At 43.1% G+C, this 21373-nt stretch overlaps 1 protein-coding gene across 1 annotated transcript in view; it reads left to right on the forward strand.

Moving 5' to 3' along the window:
- The first annotated feature begins 5613 nt into the window (after positions 1–5613).
- Positions 5614–21373, forward strand: part of hop (tyrosine-protein kinase hopscotch) — a 61852-nt gene continuing 46092 nt past the window's right edge. The window contains exons 1-7 of the mRNA XM_075680395.1: positions 5614–5894; positions 6599–6950; positions 7465–7646; positions 10216–10333; positions 12799–12963; positions 19498–19602; positions 20389–20546. Coding sequence (XP_075536510.1) covers positions 6675–6950; positions 7465–7646; positions 10216–10333; positions 12799–12963; positions 19498–19602; positions 20389–20546 — 1004 coding nt within the window. The 5' untranslated portion in view covers positions 5614–5894; positions 6599–6674. The remainder of the gene's footprint in view (positions 5895–6598; positions 6951–7464; positions 7647–10215; positions 10334–12798; positions 12964–19497; positions 19603–20388; positions 20547–21373) is intronic.

The raw sequence follows: 21373 nt of genomic DNA on the forward strand, positions 1-21373 counted from the left end.
CTTCTACTTGCGGATTTCCGCAGAACTCATCTGAATAATACGCCTCTTAGCAGTTAATGCAGATGCTTTGGGTTTTAACAAAATTGAAAGCTTAACTTTGAACGGCCTGTATAGCCCTGGAATATCTCATTTTTTATCTTTGAATTTCGAGCAATAGTTTGATGTCTGCCAGCGCTATAGTGGCGAGAGCTAAGGGATCTGCGAAGTCCTTGATTGAATGGACACTCATCCCTGTTATCGGCACCAAAGAACTCTAGGCCATTGTTCTCAAAGGTATACTCTGCCCATAAAAGTATATCGGCGTCGCTGAGGTTTATGTGGTATACGGGCCTACATAACAGACTTTGAGAACGTTGCCTCCTACCGTTGCTACCACTGGATTGCGTAATCGGTTTACTTCGTTTGTGCTACTCCCATTTCCTCTTCATATCCCTTCCACCCGTTCAGGGTAACCAACCAGAACTACCTCTGGTTAATTTCATTGCGTTTTTATACATTCTTTCTCCCTCTTGGCCTTTGTTGAGTTCTGTCTTCTGTGCGAGTTTTTCCGGCACCCGTTGCTGCGGGCGATAGCACTATTTCGGTTATGTGCTACATGTCGATAATATCGTTCAAGAAGGCCACTGTGAAACAGCATGCCAGGTGACGTGTTCACCTTTTACTGTCCCTAAAACTGTTCTCTCTCTCTCTCTCTCTCCTGGATGCACTTTTAGACTGCAGTACCAAATTGGTGTCAGGGCAATCTCGCCCGCTTTCGATTACTGTGTTTACCAGCCACGGGGAAAATAAAGGAAACGTTATTTCGCGAGATGAAACGATTACACTAGGCTAAAAGCAGACATTACAATCAGAAGCGAAAGCTTGAATCGCGCGATTAAGGTTTCTGTCTCTTTTGCGTAGTGGAATAAAGTCCGACTGGGAAACAACTCGCAAGACTCGTATTACTCCAAGTGCAGTAACCCATCGCTTGCGGACTGATCGAGCAGTGTGTCACTCGTCCAAAGACACACGTGTAAAGAGTTCACTCAATGACCACGAGCGCTCGTGTTTACAACGCTGGCGTGATGAGTAGCGCCGGTGGTGGGGGAGTGTGCATGCTTGTACCAAAGCGGATGTGTTATGCTGCCGGCCCTTTCACCATTTCAACTGTGCCGCGCCTCCAAAACTGAGCAGATCACGTAACATAGACGCTGTTCGCGCGGAAAGGCAGCGCCTAAACTTTCTCTCCTCGCCCTCCACCCTGGCGCCCGCAGCAGATCACGTGATCTCCAACACGCGTCGTGTGGGCCGAGCGGCCATCAAAGTTTGTGCTGTGCACGTGGGCAGCGAGCGCGAGTACCCTTCCTTTAGAATAAAAACAGGAACAGTGCAACACAGGACGAGCGATTAAACAGGACAGCGCTCTGTTCTGTTTACTCGCTCGTCCAGTGTTGCGCTGCTCCTGTGTTTATTCTGAAGATGAACCAACCAGCCCCATTGAACACACTGCTATCCTTCCTCTTCCTCCAGACAGCCATCTTCCCTGGTTACCACCAGTTTTTATTTAAGTCGACTTCAAAAGAAGGCCACTCCTTGAACTCGGGACAGCACAGCGGCGGCGGCGAAAATATGCCTCATATATGTGTTCGCATAATTGCTATCAAAATAAAATAAAAATCACGTAATTGGTGGCGATAACATTGGCTCGGCTAAACTAATGTGAACGTTTGGGCTGGTTGGTGGGTCATCCTGAATGTACTTACAGCGCAAGACGAAAGGACAGGCAATATAGAACACGGACGTCTTCCAGGAAGGGCACCCGCGCTGTCTACCGTTGGCGACGGGCAACGCAAACTTTGATGCCCGCATCCTTGAGAGCGCGAACTTTCACGGCTTGTCCTCAACCCCATTTACCTTCTCTGTCCAAGTTAGCGTCTATAGCTGTACGAACTTTTTTCTATCTGCCCCTATTTTCGCGCGAACACAGGGGAACAGCCGTGAGTACAAATGCATTCTGCGATTGTAACCTGTCGTTGCTTCTCACTTTTTCGTGTTTTACTTTAGCAGAAACAGTGAAAGTGACCGGACGCAGGCTACTACGTTTCTGCGCTTTTAGTGTTCGGGGTCTTCTCAAGTCATTTACAGGATCTGCGTTGTGACGTACCGTGACCCTTGATTTGCTTTGTGCGTGCGTATATACCTTGATTTTCGATGTAGTTCAATGAGAATTGTGTTTAGAGGCTGATCTAGTCTTGCCAAGATATCCAAAGACCTCCAAGGGCAACAATCTATAAATCACCTGCGTAGGTTGTTCGAGCTGCTTGAGAGAACAACGTGGACATGCCGTAATAAAGAGGTTAAACAGTTGCAACTTGAGTATGCTTTGATGAGAAACTCGTTAGCTTACACTGTGTCTCTCTACGGAGTTGTCTTTAAAGGGGAAAGTTCGATAAAAAATAACATAAAGGAGCCACCCATGAAGCTAACCGTACAAATGTAGGGGCCCGAACAGATTTTTGTTCTTCAAATTTGAGAACACATTGGAATGAGGGCGATGCGGAATTAATTTTTGAACAGTATTTAATAATAATGAAGATATAAAAACCACAATGTTTACATTCCCCATTCCTCCTTAACACAACGTTTCCTCTCAGCTGGACCGGCGTCGATAGAAGTGCCATGCCGATCCGTTTTAATTTTTTTTTTAGTTCTTTCTGCGGAAGTTTGGCGTCTGACAAAGAAGCCGGACAGCGACAAAAAAAAAAAAAAAAAGGAACGGTGACAGAATGGGCATTCCCCGCTTGCAGGGATGTCGAATGTGCGGGCGTAGCTCAGGTAATGAACGATTACCCAAAGGCTGCATCTATCGGCTGTCACAATGGTCTATGACGTCACAGACACGGCACAAGAGAGGGCATCGAAAGCCGCAGGAGAGAGCAAGCGATCTTTTATGTGATATAGTGGGCTGCATGCTTCCTACTGCATGCAGCGAAATAATAGTTGGTTCGCATGTTCATGGCAGCATTGCCTACAGACCGCGAACTTTTTATGACCGTGTTCATTAAGTGCTGCAGTGCCCCCTTTGAAACATTCTTATTCACCATAGGCTTTACGATTCGTACAGCAGCATATGCAGCATTTTATTATACGAGGTGATCATCGGGGAGCCCGACTAGAAGCCTTTTTGAATGCCAGGGACAATCATGATCCGCTGGACGTAAACACGTGGTAACATATGGCAAAGTAATTCTCTGGGCATTGCCATACAACCCCACTTCTGGGGTTACATATCTCTAACGGCTTATTGCGGGGCATGTTGGGCCGTCAGAGGTACAGGATCAACAGTTACTTGCTTGCCAGTATGCATGTTGCCACAGTGTAGTGAGAGCGAAGATGTGGAAAGCAAAATGACATAAAAAATGTCACAGGCGTACGCAGCAAACCGAGCACAGTCGCAGCGTAAGCTGGAAGAGCGGCTCAATAGAAGATCCATTTTCGGCAGCACGCAAGTCTTCGCGGCCAAGTCTCATGGCGCCGTTTTCACGAGAAGAATCTGAACTTTCCGCCCGGCGTCGATGGTGAGATACGACTTGTGCTACTCTCTGCACAGCGGTCTGCGGAGTCCGACGTTGCCTGGCTGTAGCCGCGCGCGTAGCTCTACGATTCGCTTCTTCAGCAGCGGTTCGTACGTTACGAGATGGCACCACAAAGTGTACCGAAGATTAAACACAGGTATTGTGACTACGCCGGGCACGTGTCCCGTCCCTTGACCTGTGGCACGATACGCTGCTGTTTACGATGATGATTTATTGGCATCCCCTTCGAAACGGGACGGTGACAGACAGTCACCTAGCCTGCTTGGTCTAACCAGGTATCCTGTACACCTTTTTCATCCTAGCATTTTTTTTGCATTCGTCTCCTTAATCTTCTTTTTCTTCCTCAAGACAATCTATCCTTTTTTTGATCAATCCTCCATAGTGTGTAGGAGCCACATACTTGATAGGACACACAAACCACCTTGTACCGCTACCCATGCAACTGCTACATGGCGTGCCACCTGGTGTAATAATGTGCAACTGCAATGCAAAGTGCGCACGTGTCGATGCTACGCGGCGCGCGTCTCACATCGTGTGACAAGTGCATGATACGATGATGATGATGATGATGATGATGATGATGATGATGAATGTAGTGATGATTTACTGGCATCTCATTTGAAACGGGGCGGTGACAAACAGTCACCTAGCCTACTTGATTTAATCAGGTATGTCATACATGTTTCACACGCACGCGGCTTTTTCTTCCTCAAGACAATACAACCATTTCTTGGCCAATCCCCCATAGGAGCCTGGCGATAGCTACGACGGACACCGCGGAGGCGGCGGCGGACAACACGCCAACCGAAATGGCTATTGGAATGAGCCCATAACAGCTTATGCTGTAAAAAAAAAAAGAAAAAAAAGAAAGATGAAAAGAAGACAACCACAACAGTATCAGGGCTTTGATTTGGCGAGTTGGTGCATGGCCGAATGGTTGGGAAAGAAGTACTAAAAAACGCAGGTGCAGCACCCGTCATGTGCACTACGTGTCTCTGTCCCTGTGTATGTGTGTGTGTTTGTGCACGTGTGTTTAGTGCTGCAGGGACTGAAAAGCGGCCAAAATGTGTCGTGAGGCGTTGATGCAAATGAAATGACTATGATTTATAGTGATAGAATCCAGCACGCTGTTCGCGATTTAAGTAGGAATTATAATTTTAAATTGGCAGAGACAGTCACAAAGCCAGTACGTGGCGAGGCCTGGTGGTGAAATTTTGGTACTTCGGATGTATTCTATGAAATTACTGTACGGACATCGACTGTTATTAAGTACAGCATAATTATTGCTTAAAATTGCAATTGGTGTATTATTAGACACTCGCACTTTATTCTATGCTTTCGAAATGAAAAGCGCACTCATGGCTACGGCAACACGCTGAACTGCGTATCACGTGAGAAGCGTCATTTCGTTTTCGATCCGACTGGTTTCGTTTTGAGTGGTTAAATACCAAAGGAAACCATGAAAACATATAGCTAGAAATACTGTTAACACTTCGGAAAACATAAATCGTAGGAACATCGACTTGATAAACAAAATAATACTTTCTCACAGCTGAGGCCTCACTTGTCTTCTTCGCGCTAATGCCGGCGCATAATCGCTGTCACGCTCACCTATAACCGTTTTCAGCATGCTTCCAGTGGACGACTACATCCTTACTGCAGATCAAAAAATCCCGATAAAAAATGTTTCACGGCGTTTTCCGCGTTACCGCTTCATGATTAGACATTCTGACCGGTAAGCTTTCCATTGCGCTGAAAAAAATGGGTACCAAGAGAACTGGTTGTCAGTCCCTTCAACATTTTTCTTTTAAAAGCACTCCGAACGATTTCATTTTTGAAAACGCGCGCCATATTCCCTTAGAAAGTGGTGGGAAGAGATACAGGACAGAGAGAAAAAAAAGAAAACCTCTCATAAACAGCATAATAAAGCATGAAATAAAAATTTGACGACACCTGAAATAAAATAAGGGGGAGGAGGTGCACGTCTGCTTTCTTTTACTGGCTGGGATTACTCCGTGGCTACCGTGGTTGTGACCATCCATGCTGCTTCTGTGTATGCACGCGCACTGACAAAGTACTATTGGTGACCCTTTTAGCATTTATGAGTACGAATCTCCTCTAAGCCTTTGACCACTTTGGTATTGGGTTGATTCTGAATTAGTTGCGCCGAAAACGCCGCGCCGCTTGGGGACGTTTTGAACAGGGGTTGGCAACGCTGCGGATCTGCTTGCAGTTTACGGAGAAAAATGATCAGGTGGTAAATAGCGATATGCCCAGCCTTCGGCGAAAAGACCGGCAGACAGGCAGATATCTTTCTTGGTAAGTTTTAAAGAGTGTCTGGCATGGCTCTTTCCATAATAGTGTTGCTTATAACTGACGGATACGGTTCTGCTTGTGCCCGATCAACAGAATTTGTAGTTTCTTTTGCTATCGATACCGACTCTGCGGTTAATCAATGAAGTTGTTTCGGTTTTGAGATTCCTCTGCTTGTAGGACAACGACCTCTCACTACCCAGGTGAGCTTTCCTCCAAAAGTTTCATGCCACAGGAAATAATATTGACATGCCTGTCCGCAACAGGAAAAAGCCGCAGAGCCGGCTTTTCTAGTTTGTGGAGCACGCAATTATATTAGCATAAACACGCGCTTTCGTGACGCGCGCAAGATGTCTCCGTGTATTTTTACTTCACAGAATGCAGGTAGAAGCACCATCGGTCTGCGCAAGTCAAATTCAGCTAGCATGTACTTCTAGGCTTTTAAGTAGCCGGCACCAGCAGATTTCCATTGGTTATATGCTTCTCAGCAGGAAATGCAAGCTCGCACCTCTTTTGCGTGGTTTAACGTTTGATTAGTTGTACATACACAGAGCATCCGCTAGTACGCACCACGACCTCCTCTGATACAATCTAAGTGATGCAACTGGGGCTTGACAAATTTTGTGGTGCGACGCAGTCCTACCACAATTTGAAAATTTCAACAGCACTTGCTTTAACGTGTCTGCTGACAGCGTTTTTTTCCCCTTCAGATGGGCTGAAATAAGGACCACCAAAACCTTCTGACTGCGAAGCTGGTCGGTCAGTGACCAAGGCAGTTTTTTAGCCATGGTTTCCGCAAACGAAGCTCTGCGCATTCATTTCTACACGCCTCGTGAACCAGTGGTTATTCCAAACAACAGTGGTGTGCATATTGCTGAGGACTTGTGTGTCCTAGCGGCCAAGACATGCGGCATCAGTCCCGTAACGTGTCAGCTTTTTGGTCTTTACTGCCCAGACCTGGACATTTGGTTTGCGCCGTCAGCTGCTGTGAAGGACAGGGACAAAACAGTGAATGTTCATTTCCGCCTGCGTTTCAAGCCTCCCAATATGGATAGGATCAAGGCAAGATATATAGTTCCTTCAATACCGTGTAATTAACAGTGGTCTGTTTTCCAGCCTGGAAGAAAAGTTAGAAAGGGGCAACATAGTTATATTTGCATTTAGCTGCATGACTATTTAGCTGAAAATTACAAGTTACCATTGTTTATGGAAGGAAATATTTTGCTGAGGCTTGTGATGAATGTTCTTCATGGTTATGTATAAGAAAAGGAAGGTACTTGGTTCACCAAAGATTAACACATGTTTCGAAAGTATTCTGTTTGTGTTGAAAATCTTGGATATCGTGTTGAACTTTTTGGCTGTGATAGAAACTATCTAAAAAATGGCCAGTAATGTATGCACTAAATTTGCACTCTCTTCACATGCAAAGTGCATTGTATGTAAATGTTTCTTATGGTATGACAAGCACTTGCCTTGTTCTGTGAGTAGCACAGGAAAACACTGATCTTTGGGACAATTATCACATGCTTAGAAGAACCCATCCGATGTCAGTGTTGTTCTTTGTCTCAACCTTCAGGAGGACGAAGCGGTGCTCAACTACTTGTACCATCAGATGCGACAAGACTTTGTGTGTGGTCGTGTACCTGAACTGCATCAGAGCAAAGTCCAGAGCCGAACTCTGGGCCTTGTAATCACAGATGTGGTGCGCCACCTCATTGAGCTGGGACAGACCCCTCAGCAGGGCAGTTACAGTTTCAGGTTTGTATATTGTCATGCGGTTGCATTAGTTTTCATTTCATTATCCAGCACTTACTGTCAACTGCAGCATTGTCTCAGATGACATCAGCAGTACACTGTTTCATTAGAAAAAACCAGGGAGTAAAAAAGTGAGGAAATTGTAATGTGGGAAATGCACCCTCAACGAAAACTACTACTAGATAGCGTGCCTGTTCAGTGAAAACTCCTCGACCTTAGTGCATGCCATGTCTCTGGGTCAAAAATAATATACTGTCTTGGAACGTTCTAGCACATATTTGCTTTCTGCATATACCTGCCTCGTGTTGAAAAATGCATTACAGGCAGGACATTACCCAGCAAGCATGTTGTAGGGTATTGTATGTGTGCATCTGCTTTGTGCTTGAAGGAGAAGTGCTACATCTACTGTTTGCCTGAAACCCAGGCTGACTCACCATGGTGAAGGATTTTTATCTGCTCAGGGCACTTGCATTGAAGCTTAAGCAAAGGGTTCATAACTAAGTTTTTTTAAAGCACAGCTCTTAGGTGCAGCTGCTCCTACAGCAAGTGTCGGCGTGCGTCGGTGTCAATAGCTCGGTGTAACCGAGTGAACGAGCACAGCGAGAGGTAAAAGCGAACATGGAGTGCAGTGGGGTATGAAAGATGCGAAGAGGAACACGGAGAGGAGGGTGCAGCGGAACCATGAGGCAGAAAGCGGAGGAGGGTATGGCGAAAGCATGAGAAGAAAAGTGTAGTGTTGCGACAATGGCTACGATATGGCACCAGAGTAGCGCACATTGTCTGGGAGGTCTGTCAGCGGCGGCTGCTGTGAATCGCACCCACACGTCACTCACGTGCTGGCTCTCGCAATCTCCACATTTGCGAAGCAGTCGCATGTCACTTCGCTTCATTTGCAACATGCCGCATGAGACATTGTCTGCACCAGCCAATATGTCATGACATGAAAACATGTATGAAGCTGTGCTCAAATTTTGCATTAGGGAGTATCGTAATCGCCAGTGAATTTTTTAGTGTATGTAAGAAAACACTCTGTAATTAATAGTTATCTCTTTACAGAATGTGCGAGTAACGAAAGGAAGCACAGTTTTTAGTATTCGGAAAAAGTGTAATGCTATGTTTGGAAGAACTCAGTACATTGAAGGGACTTGCAATAATTTATGTTTATGGTGCAGGAAAAGATAAGGGAGCAACTTTTTTTCCACAGGTGTTAAAGGGGCCCTGAACCACTTTGTATTGAAGTGGAGAAAGGCATTTGAAGTGAAAATAGGCTATTTCAGAAATACTTTGCCGCAAAAAATACTTCAACGCATTCAGCAGAAGCAGAGTTATTGGCAATCGAGCACGGCTGCCACTGTGCTCCTGTACCTTCTTCAATGCGTTGCACTGCGAAGGCTACGGCACAGTGGGGCAGGCCCACAACCTTCTAAATGTCACCGTGGCGCACAGTTCAAATTTAATTTTGGATGTTAACGTTGACGTCACAACTTCTGTCTTTGGTGCCTACGATGCGCTAAACATAAGCCGTGGTGGCGGCGGCATCGATGCCATGTAGCCGACTGCAGCGTGATCTCAGCTATCGGCCAATAGCAGCAGTGTAAGGGAATCACGAAATAGTGCGTCCGATGACGACACAGTGGTCTAGAAGAGAGTCAGAACAGGGCCTTCTGTTGAAAAGAGAGCGTTTGTTAGAAAGGTGACTTTTTGATCCACTTGCAAGCTCCACACACTGCGTACAACGGCAAAACTTGGTTGAGATGTTCACAGCAGTGTATGCTGCCCACGGACTATGTTATTTCACCAAGCCCGAGGGGTTGTTCAGGGCCCCTTTAAGAACAAGCACAAGTTCAGAGAGTCTGATTTCTGAAGTTGAGTGTTGTTATCTGTCTACACGAAACGGATCTGAAGGAACGTTTGCACAGGAAAGAGCACTACTGGAAACATTTTTGTCCTGTCACTTATTCACATCATTTTGTGTCTTTTACACCAAATTATAACATGAACCAACTAGCCCAGTAAGAAGTAGTGATTGTTACCTATCACAAGTTATCAATTAGAATTGGCTTAAACTTGCACCTAATGATTAGAGCTTCCAATATTTGGGTTGGAAGCTCGATTACTTCTATATTAGCAATATTCAGATGATGTAAGTGCTTGTTAATGTATTGTGATGGGGGAAGCCATGCCTGCAGGAATTGTGGCGATTTGACTGCTGCGATTGTAACAGAAGCTAAAATTAATGCACCATTTATATGGAAGAAGAGCTTCTGTTGCTGTGAGCTCTTACTTGGCAGAGTTCTTGCAGTATATTGTAAAGTATGCATGGCATGGTTCAGTTCAAGCCCCTTTGTTTTCTAACCACCCAGCTATTAAGGCCTGAGCAAAATGCTAGGATGCAGTAAATGCCTGCCTTTGGTGTAATAGGGCACCACAATCGATGTTGCATTGTGAATATGTGAAGATATTGCTTGCACAGATTGCTTCAGACTGTGGCCCTTAATTTCTTGAAGTGACACATTTTCCTTCCTGCCTCAAAGTGGTGTCTGGTGATCTGATCTTAGTTTTCTGTCTACAGTGACTTTATGCCTTCGGTTCTTGTCGGACCGTGGAAGATGCGTGTGCTCAAGACCCGAATGACCACTGCCCTAAACGAATGTTGGCAGAACAGCCGACAAAATGCTCAACGTGTCAAGGCAAGTGTCAATATTTTCTGCTTTCTTGTCACTGTCTATTCCACATCAACAAGATGATGTAACAGCTGATTATTTTCTCAAAATGGGTGTAATGTATCACCAAAATATTCCTGGAGCACGAAAAAAATGGCAGAGAATTTCACAACAGCATTGTTTTGATCCCTACATTTTTATTAAAATGATTATATGTATGAAGTTTGGTAATTATGAGTTGGGTTGCATTCTTCTGTGCATTTTACAGAAAGCCTGAAAATTGTGCAGTCTGCTGCTGTGTTTCATAATGATTTGTTGCCTATGATTCTGTTGTTTTCGTATATTCCATCGCGTTTCGTGGCCAATACTTCTACAGTGGCGCTACAGTAGCATGGGAATCAATGGTAAAGAACAAAAAACAATTTTTGTCTGCATTCCATGACAAAATAAATGTAAACTGCTGACTACAATGTCGTTACGCTGTGTTATCGGTCATAACAAGTAAGCATTGCTACTAGGCGTTGGCGCCGAAAGAAAGAAGAACGTGAAGTTTTAGAAAAGAAAAAAAGAAGGGCAGGCCCCACACACAAGCTGTCACCCCTGCCACATTGCTAGCCTTGCGCATCTCTCTTACCTGTCTCCCTTCTGAAACATGAGTTGACAGTGCTGAGTATGGGTGTCGGTGAGGGTGGCTGTTGACACAGTCGGCTTGTATTTTGGAGGCATGCAAGAAAGACGGGAGAGGCGCGCGAAGTTAGCAAGGCAGTGAAGGCATGCGGCGTGCGTGGCACGGCATGTGAGTGAGTGAGGAGGCGGCGGCTTGCATTTTTTCTTTCCAGGATTTTAGGTTCCTTTTCCTTGTGGTGCAGACACCCACTAGCCAGGTTTAATTGTTGTAACCAATAACGTGGGACAGGAACATTGAAGTAAGCCGTTTATATTGCCATAGAACACAGACATGTGGCAGTTGTTGTGTCTGCTCATCGTGTATTACCTGATATATTGTTAAAACCTGTATTGTTATAAGCGGGTTCAACTGTAGTTTCGAATTTGGGTCCCTGAGTAATTTTCTGATTTTTGCATTGTGCATTGCAGTCTTTGATCACACTTGCATTTCCCAAAGGAAAAAATAAATAGATTTGTAGTTTGAATATTTATGCTCATTTGCTGTATTTGTATGACCCATGTACTTTTTCTTTCTTGTGTATGATGGTGTGGAATGTGATAAAAGTGTCTTTTCTGATGCACATAATAGTTTAAGAACTTTATTTTTGAAAACAATGAGGAAGATTGCAAAATAAAAGTAAATATGGGGAGTTCCTGAGTTTGAAGGCCACCAGTGTTGAAAACAAGCACAAGTTAGAAGATTCTGATGTCCAAAGTCAGCTAACCTATTTGCATTATTGCAAGGTTTTAATGTGCAGCTTAACAGGATTCAATATTGAAATATTGTGAAGCTGGCATAGCTCACTGCAAATGGGTGGGAACAATGACAAGGTGTTCAGAGCCATTGGGGTGGTATGTGAGGTTGTCGTAAATTCAGAATATGTGGAGCAAAGGGTTGGGCTTTGCAGAGCTCAGGCTGTCAATGACAGAATGTAGAACCTCGTTACAGCATTGTTTGTCCCGTATATGAATCGCAGGCATCGTTGTCTTGCTTGACTATGTTAGGGGATCCACGAAATGCCGTGAAAGGCATTTGGCACCTTGATAGAGCTGACTGAGCTTGTGCACGACTGAAAATGAGTATTCTTGGTGGCGGAGAGCTTCACGACTGATGTGGCCTGTAAGACCTTTGAGCGAAGAAAGCCAGCAGAGGGAATGATCAGTTGCAACAGTAAAGATGCGGCCATATAGGCGGGGGCGAAATTTAGCGACAGCCGAGACAAGGGCAATACATTCATTCTCTAATTAATTATTTTCCGGTGTGAATAGCAGGCAGCTAGCATATGCAATAACACAGTCATGTCTGCACCGATGCTGAGCAAGGGTGGCACTGATTCCATGGCCACTGGCATCTGCGCAAGCTTCTGTCGGTGTAGATGTTAGCATGACTTCTCTAAAATTAGTGAAGTTGTGAGGGCATCGATAAGCACCAAAAAGGCAGCCAATTTTGTGGAAGCCCCATGTAAAGGCCACATCTTTTTTTTTTTTTTTAGAAGCACAGTGAGAGGACACCGTAATATTGTTAAAATTCCATCTGAAATGGTGCAACTGGAGTATGCAACCCAATGAAGGTTTGGACAACTATATCTGAACAGGGTATGGCTTAGGAGGATAGCATATATATTTACAATTATCTATAAGGTTGCAAAAAGCACAAGCAGCTGCGATGGATGCCTCTGGTCTCTTTGTTGCTGCTGCTGTTGTCTGACTGACAGAGCTAATCCCACTACTTTCTTGAGGCAATATGTTTCAATACTGTCAATGGCACTGTCTCTGTGCAGATGTGTCAGTGTGCAGATGTCATTCCTGTGCCTTCTTGCTTGCAGGAGATCTACGTAAATGAGTTCAGAAGCATAGTACCTGAGTATGTGTGTGAACAGTTTGCTTCCCAAGTAGACACTGATGGACGGGTATGGGAGGTGATCCTGCAGGTCAACCCATACCATTCGCAGCTACCAGGTCTGCGAATGCGCCCAAGGGGACCCAAGGAAGTAGGTCTTTCTTTCATGCTGCTCATTGTAACGAGTTCCTTTGCCTCTTGATTGTTTGGCTTTGATTGATTCTTGGTTATTGGCTAACGAGGAGCCCGCAAAATTAAGCGTAAGTAAATAATGTTTAGTTCAGTGACTTCCATGGCTTTCTCAAGATCATTATGAATGCACAACCAATAGCTCTATGATTTGGCAGACTGTAAGAGCTATGAACACAACAATCAAACCCCGGCCCTCAGTCCCCAGCAGCTGCGAAGCAACTGACCACGGCGGCGGCGGTCAGACCTGCGACGCAGCAGAGGGTGCTAAGAATCACTGGCTCCGGACAGGCCGCCATTGGAATATGAACCTGGCAACGTTTAACGCTAGAACGTTATCTAGTGAGGCGAGTCTAGCAGTGCTATTGGAGGAATTAGAGGGCAGTAAATGGGATATAATAGGGCTCAGTGAAGTTAGGAGGCCAAAAGAAGCATATACAGTGCTAAATAGCGGGCACGTCCTGTGCTACCGGGGCTTAGCGGAGAGAAGAGAACTAGGAGTCGGATTCCTGGTTAATAAGAATATAGCTGGTAACATACAGGAATTCTATAGCATTAACGAGAGGGTGGCAGGTCTTGTTGTGAAACTTAATAAGAGGTACAAAATGAAGATTGTACAGGTCTACGCCCCTACATCCAGTCATGATGACCAGGAAGTCGAAAGCTTCTATGAAGACGTGGAATCGGCGATGGGCAGAGTGAAAACTAAATACACTATACTAATGGGCGACTTTAATGCCAAGGTAGGCAAGAAGCAGGCTGGAGACAAGGCAGTGGGTGAATATGGCATAGGCACTAGGAATAGCAGGGGAGAGTTATTAGTAGAGTTTGCGGAACAGAATAATATGAGGATAATGAATACCTTCTTCCGCAAGCGAGATAGCCGAAAGTGGACGTGGAGGAGCCCGAACGGCGAGACTAGAAATGAAATAGACTTCATACTCTGCGCTAACCCTGGCATCATACAAGATGTGGACGTGCTCGGCAAGGTGCGCTGCAGTGACCACAGGATGGTAAGAACTCGAATTAGCCTAGACATGAGGAGGGAACGGAAGAAACTGGTACATAAGAAGCCGATCAATGAGTTAGCGGTAAGAGGGAAAATAGAGGAATTCCAGATCAAGCTACAGAACAGGTATTCGGCTCAGGAAGAGGACCTTAGTGTTGAAGTAATGAACGACAATCTTGTGGGCATCATTAAGGAGTGTGCAATAGAAGTCGGTGGTAACTCCGTTAGACAGGATACCAGCAAACTATCGCAGGAGACGAAAGATCTGATCAAGAAACGCCAATGTATGAAAGCATCTAACCCTACAGCTAGAATAGAACTTGCAGAACTTTCGAAGTTAATCAACAAGCGTAAGACAGCTGACATAAGGAAGTATAATATGGATAGAATTGAACATGCGCTCAGGAACGGAGGAAGCCTAAAAACAGTGAAGAAGAAACTAGGAATTGGCAAGAATCAGATGTATGCGTTAAGAGACAAAGCCGGCAATATCATTACTAATATGGATGAGATAGTTCAAGTGGCTGAGGAGTTCTATAGAGATTTATACAGTACCAGTGGCATCCACGACGATAATGGAAGAGAAAATAGTCTAGAGGAATTCGAAATCCCAAAGGTAACAAAGGTCTGCCAGGTACACTCAATAAGCATTTTCAGGGTTTCTTTACGTGACTCTATGTCTATGATAAATCTCAAAGCTGATCTCATGTCCTGGAAGCAAAGGTACTTATCTCAAAAAGTGCTTTAAATGGTTGAGGTCTGAAGTCTCATTTGACACTAGTTCTATTGCTTTTTTTTGTTCAATCTGTATCAGTTTACTCTGTGTGTTTCACACAGATAGCCCATTGCAAAAGCCTTGTTAGATATTGCTTTTACGATTAATGATAGTTGCCAACAGCATGTATCAAGAGTACCCTGCCACATCCCTTCATTGTTCTCGAGAACTTCTAGGGCTCCCTGCAACAAAGCTTGAAATGTGCTCATTTTGGCATTGTCACTGATGAAGCAATGCTTGGACTTAAAGGGTGCATAAAACACAACACTGCATAACACTACTGGATATCTGCAGCTTTTTTTTTTTCTAGTGCTGCCACAGCTGGTATCCTTGTCATGTTGTGCCCTTGGCACATGCATGGCTAGCCTTTCAGTTCTTAATCTTCAAGCCAAGTTGTTCAGAAATCTATACATAATACATGGTGACAAATTGCAGAGAGGGATTTCCTCTGGATGAGTTGTCCTGATGAAAGCAAATTGTTTGTTGGTTGCAAGGCAGTACAAATGACTGTCCTTTTTTACATGTCAAAGTGATTGTGCAGGTTTCTCCCTTTTACCAGGACACATTGTAAGGACGTACTAAAAGCATCTAGCTTGCTTATTACAGAATATATGTGATATTCTTACTCTCTCTAGTCAACAGTTTGTAGGAGGGTACCGCTACCAAAAATGCTAACTGTACTGTTGCTAGGCCATGCTAGACTATGCATGGCTAATGTGCATGGCTCATAGATAAGACCTATGAAATTTGTTTTAGATCAAGTTGCCTTGGTACTTGTTTATATGTTTAATTTAGCAGTGGAGTCCGGAGAATTTCCACATCAAATGAAGCGTTCTCGTGTATCCGTTCTGTATAAAGGCGTTGACAAAAACATGCTGAGAAACTATCGACCAATACCGATTATACCAGTATTTGCTAAAGGTATTGAGAAAGTGTTGCATTTCCGGTTCTCAAGTTTTTTCTGTAAAACTGATATTCCCAGTTTGGTTTCCAGAAAGGAGGGTCTACAAAGTTATCTTTGTTAAGGCTCAAAGAATTCATTTTAAAAAACATTGACAACAAGCTCTATACATTAGGTTTGTTCATGGATTTCACTAAAGCTTTTGTTAACTTGACCACAATGTGCTATTACATAAGCTAGAAATGTATGGTGTTTCTGGCTTTAGTTAAATCATATTTAACAGATAGATCACACTGCGTGTCTAGCAAACTGTTGTTGATCTTCATTGCTGATTAGGCCCCCTTCTTTTTGATGCCTTTATAAATTACATTGTAAACATTGACAAAACATTGAAATTTATAATATATGCTTATGATGCCACAGTCTTGCTGTCTGGCAAAAATTCATATGATTTGGTAGGAAAATGCAATAGATTATTAGGTAACATTAAATCATAGTCACTATCAAGTAAACTTAAAATTAACCCCGGGAAAACAAAGGTAATAATTTTCAGAGCTAGAAACAAGTCATTAAACTTTAAACAAGATATGTGCACAGAACAGAAAACGACATTGTTAATGAACACAAGATCCTTGGTGTAACATTTTCATCTTATCTAAGTTGGAATTCTCACATAAGTAATATACAGTGTGTCTACCAACCAGGAAAACTGAGAATTCTGAGGGATTTTGATTAGTCTGGAAAAACTCAGGGAAAACTCAGGGAATTTGTGCCTCTATCAGGGAAAATTAGCTGTAATATTATTGAAAGGGTCGAAAGTCGCGGTAATGATAGCACAAGTAACAGACAGGAGTCCTAATGAATCGTCTTTGATGCCCTGTCGTCGGCTGGAGAGTAGCCAGTGTGCAGGTTAACGACCGACTTTCCGGATTCCCGATAATTTGGACGGCTTCGCGGCACCACCACGTACCCCATAGATGTCAGTGTATCAGAAAGGCTGAAATTTCGGACGCATGAACTCTTCACCGTTCGATTTTCCGGATGTTTTGCCATGACCGTAGTTCTGAAACCGCATTAATCAAAGCCACCGCCAGTGCCATTTTGATTACCTTGCCGCCTCGAACCGGCGCTCCCATGTGCAGATCTGCTCGCAGCCGTAGCCACCGCTGCGGCAACGCTAGGCCTAGCTGCTTCGACGTTGGCTGTGAAGCTTCTTGCCGTTGGATGCCATGTTATTTATTGAAAGAATTCGTTGCTGTGAACAATGGCACGGACTCCGCCTTTGTGGTCTTCGCGATTGGCTTAGAAGCTTGGTAAGCACGATGCGTTGTGTAATGCTGGTTCCCGAAAGTCAGCTTCGCCTCTGTACAGAAATGTTATTTGGTGAAGCATATGCAAAAGTATTGCAATGAAGCATAACAAGCGTGGGAAGGAGCTATTGCCACGGGACACAGCTTGTATTCATTAATGATACACGCGTGTACCCAGTATTTCCTGTCACAATAAGAGTACCTATATGCCTAATATGTGTACCGACAGGCCTTCAGACCCTTTTGGAATGTGCCTGTAGTGGTTTGAGCCCTTAAGGGCAGTAAATGACATGAATTAATTTTTTTCAAGTGCCCATTTTTCGGGCGTTTTCGCGGCCCCTAGGGAGTTCTAAAAATCGGTCGTGGACAGTGCAACTGACCAAGATGCTTCAAATGGTCCTTGGGGTGAACGAGTGGCAGAAGGAGGACAAGAAAAGAAATTATGTATGCATTGAGGAATAAATGGGAAAGGAAGCTTGCTGCCATCATTTTGAAGGAGCTTGAGCTCAAAAAACAAAGGGTTGGCTGATGTTGAGATGTAGGTGTCCCTCATCCAAACCAAAATAAACTCTTCAAAATAGTGAAACACAACACTGAGGCGTCGTGCGTGGGCTGAGAGTTTGCCAGGACAGTTGAGGTTGACTTACGAGCTCTTGAGAGTGAATCTTAATTGTGACAAAGTTCGGGCCCCATACCACTGAGCTTGCTATTAGTTGATAGAAATAGCTCATATTCGAAAATATTTGCTTCTGTATGCATCTCCTTTTTATTCGTATTTGAGAATGTCCGACTCCATTTGCAATTTTTTTGACGACATTTTATTTGCCGTGCATTTTACTAACCCCTCCCTTATAGTCTCTTTTTTAATAACAGAAACACTACTTAGTATTCAAATTGTATTAAGTCGTTTTTTTATATGCTTACGAGAGAGTGACAGCATCGGGTGATATGGTTTCAGCCCGTCTTGACATAAAACATAGTTCTGCATCACTCAGGGAATATTGCAAAGGCACTCAGGGAAAAACTGGAAAACTCAGGGAATTTGGAAATGTCACCTTGGTAGACACCCTGAATGTATGTGTAAGAAACTTTCTTTAACTATGAGAATTTTATCGCGTTGCCGAGAAATTCTCCTGACACAAATAAAAGTTAGAATACATCATGCATTATTTCAATCACACATAAACTACTGCAGTTTGGTTTGGCTTACTGCAACTCAGTTTAATATAAATAGAATACTGCTTTTACAAAAGAGAGCTTGGAAAATAGATTGGTTATTCACCTCCGTCCTCCACATACTTTCGCACTCAAAGAATAATTAGAATCTCAGATATGTACGAGTTTCACATCCTGCGTTCATGTTACATCTGTTCTTCTGCACTGACACATCTCATTCAGACTACTGCATTTCTGCAGAGCAACAGTCATGATATCAATACTCACGTAACGTGAGAGAGTGGCTTATGTTCCGTTTTCGTACCGACTATAAACACCAGTCTTTGAAGCATACCCTTCCATTTATTTTAAATAAACATAATGACTTAGACAAACCCATAATAAATATATTACATGAAATATTTTTGAACTGCTAACTTATTTATTCATTCAATTATCTACTAAAATAGCGTCTTCATTAGTAATGGACTTTGTTTTACAAAACAGGTTACTCTGGTTCCTGATGCATTATGTATTATTGTTGTTAATTGGTATCGATATAACTGACATTATTTTATACTATTGCGGTTAGTTCTTGTATTAGTGGTGTTACCATTTCTTTCTGTTAGTAAAATTAGTCTTGCGTATTATGGTAAAACTGTGCTTTGTTATTTCATTGAATTTTTGTTTGAACTTTGTTGTGCATTGCAACACAAATGCATTTTTTTTTCGAGTGAGAGTGCACATTCTTAATTAATGTATAATGATATTGTACTAGTATCTGTATAAATAACTTTCGTGTCTGATGCTTTTAAACATCAGTTATCAGTTTACTTGTCATGTGTCGCCATGTATGTATGGTCTCCTGGGCCCCATGAAGCTGTTTTTTGCAGCTTTAAGCCCAGGAGTCCAGCCTGGACATTTTCTGGTAAATAAAGAGAATTGAATTGAATTTGAAATTATGGTAAGGCTGTAGCTAGCTTCCAACAAATGATGCAGTTCTTCTTTAGAGGCCAGTGTTTAAAGCTTTTTGCATTTTTCACATGCATGTTTAGGTTCTTTACTGCTTTATTAGCAGTATGCAGACTTATCCAATGCCAGGTCTGGTGTTATGCCGTCATAGCATAAGCATAGTCATACACCATGAATATGCATATTATACGACTTTGTATGCCTAGTCATGGCATAAAATGCTAGAATGCTGCAGCTTGTCATAATTTCTAGACTGCGTAACCTTGCATCCTCTTGTTGATATGTGCCGTAACTGGGTTTTAACCATCATTTCCCTGTCTGCAATCTCAAAAAAAGAAAGAAAGAAAAAAAGTTTTTTTTTTTTTGTATTTTAGAACGTAACATGGACACAAATCTGCTCCATCAGTGATCTCTGCTTTGTGAACATGGTTCCATCCAATTGCACTGTTGAAATCAGCCGTCGAAATGGCATACCTCAGGTAAGAATGGAGCATCAGGCTGGGTAGTTTCTAAACTTGTAAAGTGGGGTAGGGGGTGGGCTGTTAGCTTTATGTGTTTATGTGAGCGTGAGTATTATGCAAGTAAATGTGGTAGTTCATCGATATACAGTTATATGCACATTAAAGCAAAGAGTCAACTTAGTGAGTTTTGTAGACATTTTCTGAACAGAAATGGTCCAAATGTAAATAGATTTCAATGAAATGTGTAATGTCATACTAATGTACTGGTGCTGTGATGCAAGCATGAAACTCAGAATGGAAAAACATTGCCTTTTATTATCTCCACTAATCAATACTGTTTTTCTGACATAAAAATAGAAATTGAGTCGTATAAGTATACTTCACTAGGCTAAGCTCACGCAAGTTTTGCTCTATATTGTCTCTTGCATAATTGATCCATTATGAGTGCTCTTCATTTCAGTAAATGTGGACTGTGAAGCAAATGTTTAACACTATGGGAAAGTGAGGCCACCTTAGGCAATAGGATGACTGCATTTAGGTATTTCTTAGCTTAGTAACTGAGCAATGTTCTATGGTGACAATAAACATTAGGTACGCTTGTGAGGAAATGCTAATTTACACATGTAATCACTTGACAACTGCCTCAGAAATCTTTTTGGTTACTCATCATGGAATGTCGTAATAATTAATTTTTACATGGCAAGACGTGAATGAGAGTGTATAGTATAGCTAACAGATTTGGCCAGCTGCCATTGTATGCAGTTTTCGTGGCTGACATCTGGAGACGTGCCATTTTCTACTCAGAACCTCAGATTTGACAGCATCAGCCAGATGCACTCCTTTGTGTCCCTCCTCGATGGATATTATCGGTTAACGGAGAAATGGACAGTGAATTTATGTATCAACCTGCCAACACCATCGCTGACCATGCTTCGAGCCATGAGGTGCCATGGACCAGTGGGGTGAGCAGTTCCTTTGTTCTTTAATTTTTAGATTGAAAAGCAAATTTTCATTTTGGCTGAAGTGTGAATCAATGACAACAATAACTTGCACGACTATAGAGACAAACCACTAGCAATCTGCCTTTCCCTTGGTTTCATTTTGTACATTAAGATTGCTTAGAAGAATTATATTGTGACAATTACGCTTTGTAGAAGATAACTTATTGGCCCTTTAATGCTCTGTGCTGATTAGCATTTACTCATCTATGGTTTATCTGGTCATGAGCTCTTTCATGCAATTTGGACTCTGTACAAGAAGTGCTCTTGTGTGAGTGAACATGTTGTAAGTGATTAATTCCAGAGAACTTTCTTTATTCCTGAGGCTGTTCTTTAGTGCACAGTCTGCAGCTAGCATCACGTTGTGGGTGATCACTGCAGGAACTGTCTTCGCTACAGTCCTCACCATCATTCTTTTTCAGTTCTCTGATCCAAGGATGTTTGTCGGTCATTTGAAGGCATAATATATTTCTCCTCTGCATTAAAATCATTTTCATATTCACTAAGCTCAGGCAATTGCTTTCTGTAAAATGCATGCAAAGAGTGGTTTTGGAATTTGTCTGCTCGAGCACTCATGACGTCTGCACGGTGCTTCGACAGCTCCAAGCATGCTAGAAGGCCACAGTCGGCAGGAAGGCATCTCTTGGGCCATGGCCGCGCGGCGATTTACTAAAGCGAGTGCATGCCACCCGGCTGGCATGGCAGCAGACTTCATGTTTACAGGAGTGCTCTTGAAGATTCTGTTTATCTCTTTGACGTGATTGTAATCTTAATTGAAATGCAATAATATG

The sequence above is a fragment of the Dermacentor variabilis genome, chromosome 2 (genome assembly GCF_050947875.1).
Source record: "Dermacentor variabilis isolate Ectoservices chromosome 2, ASM5094787v1, whole genome shotgun sequence".
NCBI lineage: Eukaryota > Metazoa > Arthropoda > Arachnida > Ixodida > Ixodidae > Dermacentor > Dermacentor variabilis.